Genomic DNA, 14,185 nt, shown 5'->3' with positions numbered 1-14,185 from the left:
TACAATATATGACAAACCGGCGTTGACTCACCAGACGGATTAAGAGCCCTCGCAAACGTAATGCAACCACTCAGACTCCATCAGTCCAAGCTGACCTCTGCGTGTGATTCAGAGCGTCCGAGAGGACAAGCCGAGCTCCTGGATGCACTTCCCGCAGCCTCCGGCAGAGGGAGCCACCGCGCCCGCCACAAAACCAGGCAGCAGCCGCGCAGCAGCGGCAGCAAGTGCGGTGCGGTCGAGCTGAGAGGAGCGGAGCGCGTGTCGCCGTCGTGAGGAAACACCGCACAGATGAAGGGACCGTCGCGGATAGCTGTCACATATTCCTCCGTTTGAATATTGTCACCTCTCCGACGACACATTCCTCCTTCCTCCCGCCGGTATCGCGCCGTCGCTGCGGGTCTAGGGCTTGCCTGTTTTTCCTCCGGGAGGCTGAATGGAAGCAGCAGCCGAGGGAGCGGTCGGGCTGTCGGAGGCCAGGGACGAGAGCCCACTATCCGTGGCCGCAGCATCCGATGATGGGGACACGGTCGTTGGAGTTAGCTACGGGATGGACGCCGCAGACATGGGTACCTCGTCACCTTTCAGATCAAACCAACCCGCCTTTAATGTGTATTTCATTGCCCCGACATCCATTTCCATCTGGTGCTTTTGCTGTGACCAGAAAGTCCCGACTCATCTTTGCTAGCAGGGAATCGTTAAGCTAGGCTAGCTGCTAACTTAGCTGACAGGACGAGGGAAACAGGTGAAGTTGGGTACTATCAGCGTGTGTGTCACAGCGTGATGTTTGGAGTACGTTCATGCAGGTACAGTCGTGACTAGTCAGCAACACAGCAAAGCATGGCGAGGCAATGGAAAGATGTTTGAGAGGGCGATATGAAATGTAGCTTATATGGTACAGCTCTAATATTTCTAATTACTCGGCTTTGCACACAGAAGGAACCAGGGGTGTAGCTAGGATTTCTGTTCCCCTCAGGAACATCACTCTTAGCCCCCTCCCCTGCCTTTTCCTGCTTTAGCCAGCAGGATTGATCACCACCTGTCAGCCCCAGCCTGTTGAAAAAACATGAATATCATCCATTATGTTTCAGAGGATACTGTAAAAGCCTCATATTGGCTTAAGCACCGTTGTGGTATTTAGTGGATAACCCAAATATCTGAAGCAAGGAGGAGGGTGATGAGGCTGATGCCGCCAGACATTTTGGTGTTGCTTTATTTCTTTTTTTTACTAAGACAGAGTAGAAAAAGACCTTTCCCTCAGCAGACATTTTGACTTATCGTAGTGGGGAAAGCACAGATAACAGTCACTAATAACATTAAGGATGCAAGTCATGACAGTGAGGCAGCGTGCACGATACCAAGACTGTAAAACTGGAGCAGCTAAGTGGAACACAGCCATCCTTCAATTTAGTGTTTAAACCTGTGGTTTACTACTATGACAATGCAAAATGTCCTGTGGAAAAGGCCTATTAGCAATTGAGGCCATGATATGGTGTGAAAACCAGTTATTAGAACTCATGTGTGTCGGTGTTGTCTGCGTATATGTTGGCTGACAAGTAACAGGACATTTCAGGAAAGAAAAGCTCTTATTTACCGTACCTTTATTAAAATTTTCTGATCAAAATGCTCATTTATGTTATGTGTTTATATGGTTTTCAGATTTTTCAAACACCCAGTCAGCCTCAGTCACTCCAATCAAGGTTTTCTTTGCAATTTGTGAATTGTTAGTCTCACCATTCAGTTTCGTGCATTTGAGCATTTGCTGCTTTGTCACAGCTGTGACGTGTGTGTGTTTGTCTCGTGAGGCTGCATTTGCTTTGTGTGTATCAGCAATAAGCGATGAGGGAGTTATACTAAGATGAAAGTACCCCCCCCCCCCATCAGCTGTTGCTTAAGTTGTGGTAAAGCAGATTAATCATGTTTTTAAATAAAACTATGTTTGTGAAAGCAGGCCTCCTAAATCCTGTAGTTTGATTGTGTTGCTGAAATTAATCTGCAGAATAAGTTTGATTTTCTGAGGATTTCTTTGTGAGAAGTCAAACCTTCATCAGTCTGTATCTGCAGACTGTGAAAACAGGCATTATATCTATATGAGATGATCAGGTTCAAGTTTGATGTCAGTCGGTGCTTTGAGGGTTTGAATCTGTGTTTATCACATCCACTGACTGAGCCGTATGCAATTTCAGTCCAGCACAGGCGTCACCAAGAGTGACGTATGTCATGTTGAGATAATCACTTCTTGGTTTGGAAGTAAACATGCTTTTGGTTTTGCATGCATTTTAGATTACAAGCTATCTTGGGCACTATGATAAACAACTGCATCATCGACATAGAGATCGGTTCTGCTATATTATAAATGACAGTGTTAATGTGATATAGCCAAGTGATGACTTCAAAGTATCCTCAATGGATGACATTAAAACATGTATGGCTGCCTGTAGCTAAATGTTGGGCTCTTGAGGATAAAGGCAGCCAGTCACGCTGCATTCACTGCTCACGTTTTGCTGTACATCACAGTTTTGGGATTTTCATCGTCCCTGGTGAAGTGCTGACTTCGGCGAGAGCTCGGTACCTCCACACAGACCAGGTTACTCGTTGAGCTTATCTCTATCAGAGGGGGAAAATGGACATGGGGTGCCTTTGGCTTCAGATGCTCTTTTCTAGCATGCTTGCTGGCACGTGTTTCATGTACCCGGGGTGTTTTCGCAAGCGTGTGCTTGCTCAGTCGGTGCACCTTCACATGCGATGGAAAGCCCAGCCCTTACTGGAGAGAGACTGAGAGCTTGCATGTGCACATGAAGTGTTAATCAGATCCATTATTGAGTACAACTTTACCCTGCCAAATGCATTCAGGTTGATGGTTTACAGGCAGTTGGCATGCACCAATCTAAAAGCAACAGAGGACAAGTCTTCATAGTATGAGCTGATGTTTAGTGTTTATATTGGAAAGGGTGGAGCACTGAACACTGCTGACTGCTTAAGCTTCTTGTTTTTACAGGTATAACCCTGTTACCTTCTGTAACCTCAGCTTTATTCTTTGAACGGCCTAATGCTGTCGGTTGAGCTGGTTTTAAATATTGCTGAGCCAAGGCATATTTCAGTTATGCTTATCATCCGTGCAGCGCTGCCCTGATATGCTATTAGGGCAGCATCTTATGAGGGCTGAAGAAATCCTATTAAAGAAAAAGCCAGTTTAGTCGATACTTTGCGACAAATTGTCCAGTGGAAGAAACAAGGAATTATTCTGCTTCAGAAAGTAAAATATAAAACGCATAGTTTCTAATACAAAGTATTCAATACAGCCATTTGATACGCACAGTTTAATCCATTATTGTCTGTAGTTGTAGTTTCAGTATTGCTGTGCTACAGTCAGTAGTAGTTTCCTTGAGTAAAGCTGTCAGGGCTGTTTCTTTAACACGTGAGCACTCAGGTACAGTTAAAACCAAATACAAGAACTGTTATTTGTGCAGTGTAATATATGTGCGTCTCAGGCTAAAGGAGGGTAAACTTACCTTAACTGTGCCCTTTTTAGCACAATACTAATATTAATCCATTTCAACAACAATGAATGTGTGAACAAATCAGCCTCAGTGATATTAACGTCTGCTCACTGTTTAAATGAAATTGACCTTACAGTTTGCTGTGCTGGAGGAGTGTGTCCCACTATTTTTGCTTGAACCTACACCGACCTTATTCTTCATACTGCTAATGTAGTCTTGTTTGCCCCCTCCTCTCATACAAAGCCGTTGAAGGTTAAGCTAGTTTCTCTGACAAGCCCTGCAGCAGGGTGGGGTAGGTGTGGACCACACCAGGACTCTCATGCAACATCTGTCAGTGACAGGTCTTAAAGGGGTAGTCCATTAAAGGCTGTTCAGCAGAAACATGTTTACCCGGGATTGTGCTCATTTCTATGGCAATGTGACGCCGGCACAGGTCAATAGGAATGAATGGAAGTGTCCCCTGAAAAGGTATCGCTTCGTTCTCATTGCCTCCTGCAGACGGTGGATGTTCATGCAACCTGTCAAAGTGAGCTGAGTTAACGTCAGATCTTGCGTATGTGTAATTGTGGGCTGCGCTGTTCGACTCAGCTGCTCTGAATGCGCGAATACGACGTTGTGTGGGTGTCACAGCTGGCTGTTAAATAGCTGTCTGAGCGTTTAGTCCCATTCAAAGCTCCTCATCCTCAGGCAGTCGTAATTTGTCCCTATAGTCTCCTGTCAGCACGACAGCATTGATCTCACTTATCTTCTCCCCGCACTCGCACTCAACGCCTCTCACCTTCAGCCTCGGCTCTCCTCTCCTCTCCTCTCCTCTCCTCTCCTCTCCTCTCCTCTCCTCTCCTCTCCTCTCCTCTCCTCTCCTGTCTCCTCACTCCCAAGCGAGCTACAACTCATCCACCTCCTCCTCCTCTCTCAGTGATTCCCTTGGCTCAGCCACTCATTTGTCACTATCCATCATCCCTCTGCCCTCACTGTTTTTCCCTGTCCTCCGCTTTAGGCAAGGCCTGTCAGAATTGCTGACAGAGGCACAAAAGGTGGTTGCCTTCTGTGGAATTTATCATCTGTTTGCTTCCTCCTTATTCGTTCTGCAAGGTCTCTCTCTCCCTTTCTCCCTCTGTGGCTGTCCCACAGTACCAGTTTGTACCTCGCTGGCCAAATCGCAGGTCTTGTATAGGATTTCGCCCCTCTGCCGGGTTATTTGATGTCATATTATTAAACGTAAGTGATGACGCAGTTTAGTTACGTCTTCCGTGCTGCTGATTTTCTCTGCAAGTGGGGGGATGTGTGCCACAGTAGCTATTTTAAACAGACACCACAGCAAGGCAGGAGCGTTGTGTTTGCCGCTGCCTGTCCTTGTGCTCGGCCAGGGTTTCTCATTTTCTTAGCGATAGCCGCCGGGAAGATGAGTGAGAGAGCGAGTAAATACAGGAACAGGGAGGAGAGACATATAAAGAATTCTAGGCTGTATTTTCTTCTGTTGTGGCGACTTTGCAGCTGTAAAAGGCTGCATGTGCCACGGGATGAGGCTCTGGCTCAGTTTTACAGTGGCACGACTGCAGTGTCATACTGCCCTGGCTTCCCTCAGAGGGGGAAGAAAGGCAAAGGCCTGCTGTTTTCAATTAACAGAGTTACTGTGCCCACTGTGCAGGCTATTATTATTTCATAATCAGCACCTGGAGCATGAGCGTACTCAGACAGGAGCATGAAGCTGTCAAACTTATCTGAACCGCCCACGTGGAGTTATTATTTTCAACCAAGAAAGCATTCAAGTGGTGCCTGCTTGGGACTTCATTAATGGGGTCTGTGTTGGTTTCAGCCATGTTTCCTGTCACACTCCAAAAACATGCATGTGAGGTGAAGTGGAAACTCTAAATTTGGCCGTAGTGAATGTGTTTGTCTATGTGTGTCAGCCCTGTGTTAGACCAGTGACCTGTACAGTGTGTACCCTGCCTCTCGCTGAGATAAGCACCAGATAAGCTTTTTAGAAAATTGATTAAAATGATTAATTGTCTTTAACCAATGACTAATTTTCTTCTTATTTTTTATTTCACATTTGTTAAAGCTTGATTTCTCTTCATCTAGTGAAGCGCTGCAGGGCCCTTAGGTTCCTTTCTTCTACAAAGACCTGTGAATATTACATCTCTTTGCATATTCATCATTAAGATAGTGGAGCTCAAGTGATTAGACTAATCAATTAGTGGATCTACAGACAAAATAATCAGCAGCATCTTTATTAAATGATCAGTCATATAAGTCTTTTTTAAAGCAAAAGTGACAAATGAATAATAAATGAATCCAGAAAATTTGTTGCAGATGAAACAGTAATGAAAATAAGAGTTTGCTGCAGCTGTGTGAGATGAAAATGTTCATGTAATTAGAACTTCCTGATAAAGTTTAGGGTGAGTAAATAGTTGAGTCTGTAGTCGTGAAAGGTGGATCTGCATAGACTTGATCTTTAGACTCTCACAGTAGTTTTAAAACAGTGGAGCTGTCGGTTATTCACAGTCTGACTCTGCTGGAAGTGAGTAGCAAGCAAAGCCTTGCAAAGTGCAGGAGCGAGATGCTGGAGGGTTTATGTAAGTTTAATGGGTTCTGAGCAGTGAGAAAATTTATTCATTCATTAAACAATGTGGGCCTAGTTGGCAAATTCAGTCTCCCTGACCCTGGTCTAAGCAATATTCGACTCACATCCCATCTGATGGTGAATTTGCAGACAGTGGAGCTGACTGAAATAATCATGGCTGCATTTTCAGTCTACATCACAGTGTGGCCTGTAAAAAGTTTCTGTGTTAGATTTACTGCTCTGGTTGGTCAGATGGGTTTGTGTGTCTAGTTTCTGATGCACTGTACCTATTTTTTGAAGTGTCTTTTATTTATTAAATAGGCACACTGGCGTGGAAGCACAGCTCACCTGTAATCTGAGGCTGATAATGCCGAGCTTTCATATAATCAGTGCATTTGTCTCCTTAATCCGAACACATACAGGGAAGGATTGTGCAAATGGTGGGAGGACATACAGTATGGTCAGTGTTTGTGGTTGTCTGTTGGGCTTGTTAAGCTTCACACATCCTGCACAGAAATTCACAAAAGCACATGCAGATTTGCACAGCCATATTAAAGGACCAGCGTGTAGGATTTAGAGGCATCAAGCAGCGAGGGTCCAGATTTCAAAAACTGAATATACCCTTCGCCACCCTCCCCTCTCCAAGTGTGTAGGAGAACCTACGGTGGCCCCAAAGCTTGCTGAAAACGTGAAAATCTGATCAGTATGTGATACTTTTCCTGCACTGCAGGGAAAAATACTTTCCTCGCTGCTCCTCACGCTCTCTCTACTGACAGCTTTGTGTTTCCTCCATGTATTTTACAAAAGGCCAAGGCTGCGGTCTGTCTGTCATTTTGTCTGTGGGCATTCATCCGGGCCCACAGCAGCTGTAGAAGGAACTTCTCTTTGAAACCAGAGGCTGTGTAGCCTCACACTGCCAGTAAGAGATAGAGGCAGCTTAGTGTTGGTAGAATGGTAAATGATCTAGTACACCTTGCTGAGTAAACAACCATATACCTGACGCTGCTACACAACAGCAGTGCCTAGTCATATGCAGTCTATGTTTTCATTTAGATGGCAGCCTGCAGAGTCTGTGGTCTAAGGGGCATGCTGGGATAAATGCAATACCGCTGAGCGTTTGGATGATGACATCTGCAGGTGTCTGTAGGTTTTTCTGCGCAGGTATGAGCAGCAATTACAGATGCTGTTGTGCAACTGAGTTCCTGCTGTAGTTAGAGCAGATTACCCTCTATTGAGTCACCAGTAGCACATGCTGCTCTCAGCAACAACAGCAGCACACCGGAGCCAGGCTGATCACCACCCTGTTTATTTGTATTATCCACTCCACTCCACTCCCATGACTCCCATGACTCCCTCCCTGCCCGGTCTCCTCTCCTCTCCAGTCCGTAAAAGGACGTTTTTCTCTTGGCTCAAAGCTTTGACTGCATTTTGAGGATCAGCAAGGACCACTAAGCTCGGTTCTGATCTGGGAGCTCAGTAATGAAAAACATACTGAAATTGCATAAGAGTTTGAGCTCTTATGTGTGTCGGTGTGTGTGTGTGTGTGTGATTTTGCCAGGAGGATTGAGCTTTTTTTAGCTTTGCCCACAGAGCAGGGTGCTGCTAGCCAGCCCTGCCAGTCTCCTCAGGAGCTCCCTGAGAGAGTGTAGGACACACACACTCTGAACATGTCAATCAAACAGTATTAATACATCATCCCCACCAGTCAGCATCCAGGAGAAACTGTTGACTGACATTGTGAATATAGAGATATCATTTACTACAACTTGTATATTTGTACTCACACTGAGATCTCTGCGTAGCTGACAGTCAAGAGTTGCTGTTTTATTGATTCTGGGGGTGTTTGTGTGTCCCTGTGCTGTGTGTAAAAACCAGCTACTATCACTATGGCATTCTTAATATTCTGTCAGGACTTGGCTGAGCAGCGAGACTCCTCTTCAGAAAAGACACCTCTTTCTGCATCTCCTCACTTTGAATTTCCATTTCAAAGTCCGCTGAGCTTTCAGGCCTCTCCAAGGAAAAATTACACTTTCATACCCACCTGTTCCATTAGTCCAATCCCCAGTGTGAAATGAAGATGTAAGTGTTGCAGGCTCCCCCGAAAGGCGCGGAGATTTAGACATGAGTGGCTGCCATCAGGAACTACTGAGCCAGTCAGGAAATGTTATATTCATTATTTTCATTGTCAATTAATGTGCTGATTGTTAATTGATTGATTGTCAAAAAAATGAGAAAAATGCTCATCACAGTCTCCCAGAGCTCAAAGTGATGCCTTCAGGTTGTTTCTTTTATCCAATTAAGAATCCAAAACCCAAATACACTTCATTTACCATCAGAAATGACAAACAAAAGCAGCAAATCCTTGCATTTAAGAAGCTGTAACTGGTAAATATTTGACATTATTTATGTCACAATAGTTCAATTATCAAAGTAGTCGGTGATTAAATTTCTTCCTCTTCTTCATTAATCGACTGCAGCTGTACTTCGAGCCAGTGTGAGTGTTAAACAGATGGATTTGGATTTTGAAGGCAGGTGGTGGACGCAGAGTGCTGGCAGGTGTGGCATTTTAATGATATTTGAGGATTTTTGTCAACCTTTCAGCAGCTGAGAAATGTGGCCAATTCGACTGTTGAGTAGAAAAACAATCCCTGCCACCATCCACGAGCATCTACTGTATGAACTGTTCAAAGAAATAGGCTATTTTTTTAAGCATTTTTCTTAACGTTGAAGCAGAGCAGAGACGGACAGCAACCACAAAAACAGACAGACGGTCTCCTGACTTCCACCTGTCCTTGTGTTGGTGCCATCTTATCCTGATAATCCAGACAGTTTGTCTAGTAGCCTGAGGAGAATGGGATTGGGATTAGGGATAGTAAAGTAATAGTGACCGTGTCTTAGCTGGCTTTGCTTTCCGGCTCCTGTCTGCCTGTGTCACAGTGACAGAACCTCAGAAGATCCAGATCTTGTCTGGGTGAACCGCAGTCAAGCCCGCCAACTGGAGATGTGGGCAGTGTGTCTGTGTGTCGTGTCTCCAGTTTTGAAAATGGTGGAAGGCCTGAGTTGATATGTGTTGGTCTGTTTTGGAGTGTAGTGTGTTCTGTTACAGCTCTGAGACGGTTTGTTTTCTCAAAAAGCTGGTGTTTATCTGTTTTTATATGCGGTAACGGCAGGAAAATCAGTGCTGTCGCTGGAGTTTTTCTCTTGAAGAATGGCTGCTGTGTATAATGGCAGGTTAGCACATAAACTAACTTGTGACATGTCTGTTTTTTCTGTATTGTCACAGTGTTTATCAGCTCTGTAACACAATCTCTGTTGCAATAATAATCAGCAGCTAATGAATACTGTATTTTCATCAGTCACACTGTAAGTGATTATTAATTCAGTGGTAACTCAAACACGAATGTTCAACAGTGATGAATGACCAGCTATCAGAAGAGCATTTTGTTACTTTCCTGTCAATTGATTAATCAACCTGTCTCTTAAACTGTGCACTATTTTACGCAAAATGACCAAAATTCTTTGGATCCAGCTCCTCGGTCGCGAAGATTTGCTGCTTTTGTCTGATTTCTGTGATCGTAAACTGATATCTTTGCGTGTTGTACAACAAACCAACTGCTCGTTGGACCGAACGAGCAGTTTGCCTGCACGCAGCCTGTTGTTGTGCATCCAGCTCCAAGCTAAATGTCTCGGAGGGATGTTTTCCGAGCCAGCAGAAGGCAAGAAGCTTTTTATTAAGCCTGCTCGCCTGATGCCATTGATCATAATGGTTGGCTTGGCATAGTGAAAAGCTGTCCTCTCCAGCCCCCGCTTCCTCCACACGTTCACTGTATTATACAAAGTGTATGATGTGCACTGACAGCAGAGGACGGAGCAGCTTTTCCCCGCTCTGCTTCGCTTTGTTCAGTAAATCAGAGGAGTGCCGGCACCACCGCGCCAGTTTAAGACGTCTCGACTTATTTAGACCTGAGTTCATCCACACTGTAACCTGTAAGTACCTGGCATTACTCTGTGTGTGTGTGTGTGTTTACATGCAGACGCAGTACGAGTACGCTGTAAGCATATTATTCTGCTAGAGTACCGTAATTGCCAGGAATGTTTAAAGCCTCTTTGGAAAGCTTAGCATTAGGAAGTTGATGACTCCTTAATTATTAGTGTCACCATTCAAGTAAGCTCTGAACTGATCGAGGAGGAGTGGTCAAAAGAGAGGAATTATTGATATGTTTAATGTCACATGCAGGTGTCTACATATTTGCACATGAGGAAAAAAGAGTCTGTATGATTAGTGCCTGTGTGTTTGTGCATGCTAACATCATGTCCTAGTTACAGAGACACACAGAAGCTCTTTGCTGGCGGGTTTGGGCTGGATTACGCTGAAAGAAACCAGGATACTTTGTCATGTAAACACATTATCCAGGTTTTTGATAGCTGTCTGCCATCTGCCATCTGCACAGGTGTGCCTTTGACACGAATCACATCAATCAATAGTTTGACAAGATGCTTGTTAGCTTTCTTGCGGAGAATTGGATTAGATTAGATTAGATTAAAAGGCCAATATCACCTTTTATTCCCTTTGTTTAATTTGTACACAACGATGCAGAAATGACAGGTTGTGGTCCTGTGGGGTGACTTTCTCGAATCTCTGCTGGTTGCCAGGAAGCCTCTTGGTGACGACAGCGTAAGGTTTTTATACAGATAAAAGTTTTATCACAATGTTTTGAGTGAGTCTTAGGTGCTGGAAAGCACATTTATTTATTTATTTTGCCACTTCAGACAGAGCCAGACTTGCTGTTTCCCCCTGCTTCCAGTCTTTATGCTAAGCTAAGCTAATCCTCCCTTGGCTCTAGCTTGACTGTAGAGACGTCAAAGTGATATCGATCTTCTTATTAAACTCTTGCCAAGAAAGCAATTAGGCCCATATGACAAAATGTTGAAGTATTCCTTTAAACAATACACTGTAAATATTAAATATTGAACCCAAAGTATCACATGTTGCTTTTCAATTACTCGTGATAAGATAAGACAGTTATTATGCGCCTGAAAATAATGCCTGCAAGGACAGCTGAGAGTCATCAGGAGCGTGGTTATCATTACATGCGTGTGCCAAGTAAACATCATATCCTGAAGACTGACTCGTTAAGTTTAACGTGCATCCGTAATCATTTAGGCCTCTTTACTGCCTCCACCTTTCCATTCAGGGCCGTGGCCAGAGACAGAGGACATGGAAAAATACGCAGCCTGCTAGCTACTGAGATCAAGGGGTCAAAGGTGGAATAGCTTGATGACCCTGACTCGGGATCAGTTGCCTTCCCTCAGTCGAAACAGCAGCCATCACTGTTGCATAACTCCTGCGTGAAGAGTACCAAGCTGAGGTTAACTCCAAAGTAACATACTCTAAAAAAGGAGGACCTGGAGGCAGTTCTGTCTGTCTGAACTTCAGCAGAATCCTGGACAAAAGACAGCGAATGATTCTGTGACACGCTCGGCTCGTCCTCACGCTGCTGTCAGAGATAATGTTACAGCCCCACAGCATTGTTCGCTACGCACAATACTGACACAAGAGCTGTTTTTCGCCACGTTTGTATTGAGTTGTAAAATTTGCCGGCTTTATGGATTTCTGCTTTCCGTGGGTCGGGTCAGGCGCACTCTGACACGATAAGCAAACACTGTTTTGTTATGGCATGAAAAATTAAAACCCAGTCGATAGCTGGAGCGCCGTCACTCAGCCTGTGCCAAGATAACAATCATCTCAAAGACTGCCTCTTACTTAGCTCATCCTCGGGGAGTCTCAGTATTGATCCCATCTGGGTCAGACACCGCTGTCCATGCTGCCTGCATCATGTGAAGTTAACAATTAGGTGACACAAGCCATCATTTAGATCACATAGATTTAATTTTGATCTGAGTTGTATAACAGCACCTGTGTGGCTGTGCTAATGCCCTATTTAACAGCAGCATGAAAGGACATGTGGAAGGCAGCTGCTGATTCCAGGCACACGTGCGTTAGTCATAAAGATGCTGGTTGACCTCAATTGAGGCAACGTGGAGAAGAAGGAGGAAAAGCATGCATAAGCTTCAGTGTATGTGTGTGTGTGTGAGAGAGAGAGAATATACACAGAGGCCAGAGCTGATACTGTATTTTTTATTTCCAGCCCAAATCAGGATGTACAACATAATAGCGGTTATTATTACTAACCATCAAAGGTGTTGATAAAGAGTGTGGAGAGCAGAGGGTGCAGACTGTGCTGTGCTGTACTTTTATACCCACACGGCCGTTACGCATTTGAGTGTTTGGTCTAAATTTTAATGAACTGGATTATGTTCAGTCTTAACAGGAGCTCTGCGTTCAGATGGTACTGACTTTAAAAGGCTGTGGTAACCCTCACCGATCACATATTCAGTCATCTGATCAGCAGCGTGCTTTAAAGCAAACACGCAGAGTAAACTTGGGCGATACATCTGATTGATATCACCACCAATATTGACTCTTTTTAAACGGATCAGGTGTCAAGCAGGTGTGACCAGTGCATATTTACTCTTAACCAGCAGGAAGTCAGGCATTCGAAAAGATACGCAGACTCACAAAGCTTTATTTTAAATTCAAGTCGAGACTCTAGTGGACCGTTTCCAAGGATACCAAAGGCTCAATTTGGGAAAATGTGTCTAAAATGACGCACAAGACATGTTGAATATTTCTATTTGATGGAGAGGATTTGAATAATCTTGGGTTTGAATATTTCACTCAGTGTAAACAGTGTAAATTTTTAAACTACTTAGAAAGTAGTAGAAAGTAAGAGTCTCTCTCGTTAATTAAATGATGAAGATGCAAAGTTATAAACCTTCTAGATTTAAAAATAGGCTTGTTGGTGCATGAATGTGAAGGCACTTATACGTAATTAGAGATGTGTAGTCAGGTCCACGTGTTAATTTCCGTTGAAGACTGATCCCAGACACAATGAGGAATCCGGATTTTTGGTAGTGTGTGTCAGCTGTTTTGCGCCGAGCGTCTTGATTTTGTTGATAGTATTTGAAACAGAGATACTTGTCTGTTTTAACATGTGTATGAAATCACCCGCTGTTTTTAATGCCATGTGCTAACGCTGCAGTGATGCTCTGCCAAGCTAACATAGAGGGTCTGGCGTAATTCTATGGCTTAGCTGCAGCGTGTATGAATGGGCTTCTGAGAATTGGCAACAGCGAGGGATTAAGCTCTGACGGCGGTCTCGCATGAACGGGTCAAACGTTGGCTGAACACGTGATCATATATCCTACATACATACACACACAGTAAGTCAAACACGGCGTTCGTGTGTGAAAATGATATGAATAGCCTGTATCTCGCTTCAGCTCCCATGGCTATCACCAGCTGGTAATGGACCGCTCTCTCAAGGGTTGTCAGAGTGGGCCATTAAACCAACACATTGCAGTCCGGCTGGGCAACAGTCTCAGCTAGAAGCTATTTCGTCGGATGGGTCTGTTTGTTGTTCCATCCCCTGCAGAACTCTTCAGTCTGCTGCTGCAGCGTGATGGGGGAGTAGGACCTATTTTACCTCGTGTCCTCATTCTGAAGCCTCTTTACCTCATCGAGGATGGAATCGCTTGGGTTCCTGTTAGAGGTAAATGGAGGGATGTTAACACTGACAGCATGTTATCACGTCACACTCCTGAGGCTGTAGATGGCTTCACAGGAAAGTCATCATGAAATATGGTAAACAGAGAATTTTACAAGACTATTAATAGCCTAAAAGGAAATTAGATTCATTTGGTAATGGGTAGCGTGTACAGTGATTTCTATATTTATCAGTTTTACTCCACTATACTTCTTTCTCTGGATTTCAGTGACTGTAACACCTTTCATTCCCTAACTAGGCCAGTACTCAAGTGTTGAGTTTATCACACATACGGTGACTTGTTTTAGCACTCTGTGTCTCTGCCCTGTTATAACTCCTTTCCTCTGTATTTCTTCCATATGCTGTAATACACTCTCATCATCTTGATGTCTCCCCGTTTCTTTTATGTTATCGTGCATTCGCTTAGAAATAGCAGCAGGGCATCATGTTTTTGCCCTCAAAATTGGTGCCTTGTATTCATGATGTAATTACATCTAGTCTAGCGTAAACACAAATTA

At 44.2% G+C, this 14,185-nt stretch overlaps 1 protein-coding gene across 2 annotated transcripts in view; it reads left to right on the top strand.

The window, feature by feature from the left end:
- The first annotated feature begins 216 nt into the window (after positions 1–216).
- The window catches only part of pip5k1ca (phosphatidylinositol-4-phosphate 5-kinase, type I, gamma a), a 46,480-nt gene continuing 32,511 nt past the window's right edge, over positions 217–14,185 (top strand). For both annotated transcript variants that reach the window (XM_070960455.1, XM_070960454.1), the window contains exon 1: positions 217–566. In XM_070960455.1, the coding sequence (XP_070816556.1) occupies positions 434–566 (133 nt within the window). In that variant the 5' untranslated portion in view covers positions 217–433. The remainder of the gene's footprint in view (positions 567–14,185) is intronic.

Source organism: Chaetodon trifascialis, chromosome 4 (assembly GCF_039877785.1).
Source record: "Chaetodon trifascialis isolate fChaTrf1 chromosome 4, fChaTrf1.hap1, whole genome shotgun sequence".
Classification (NCBI taxonomy): domain Eukaryota; kingdom Metazoa; phylum Chordata; class Actinopteri; order Chaetodontiformes; family Chaetodontidae; genus Chaetodon; species Chaetodon trifascialis.
Note: the sequence above shows the minus strand (reverse complement) of the source record. Positions and strands in the feature narration are given on the sequence as shown.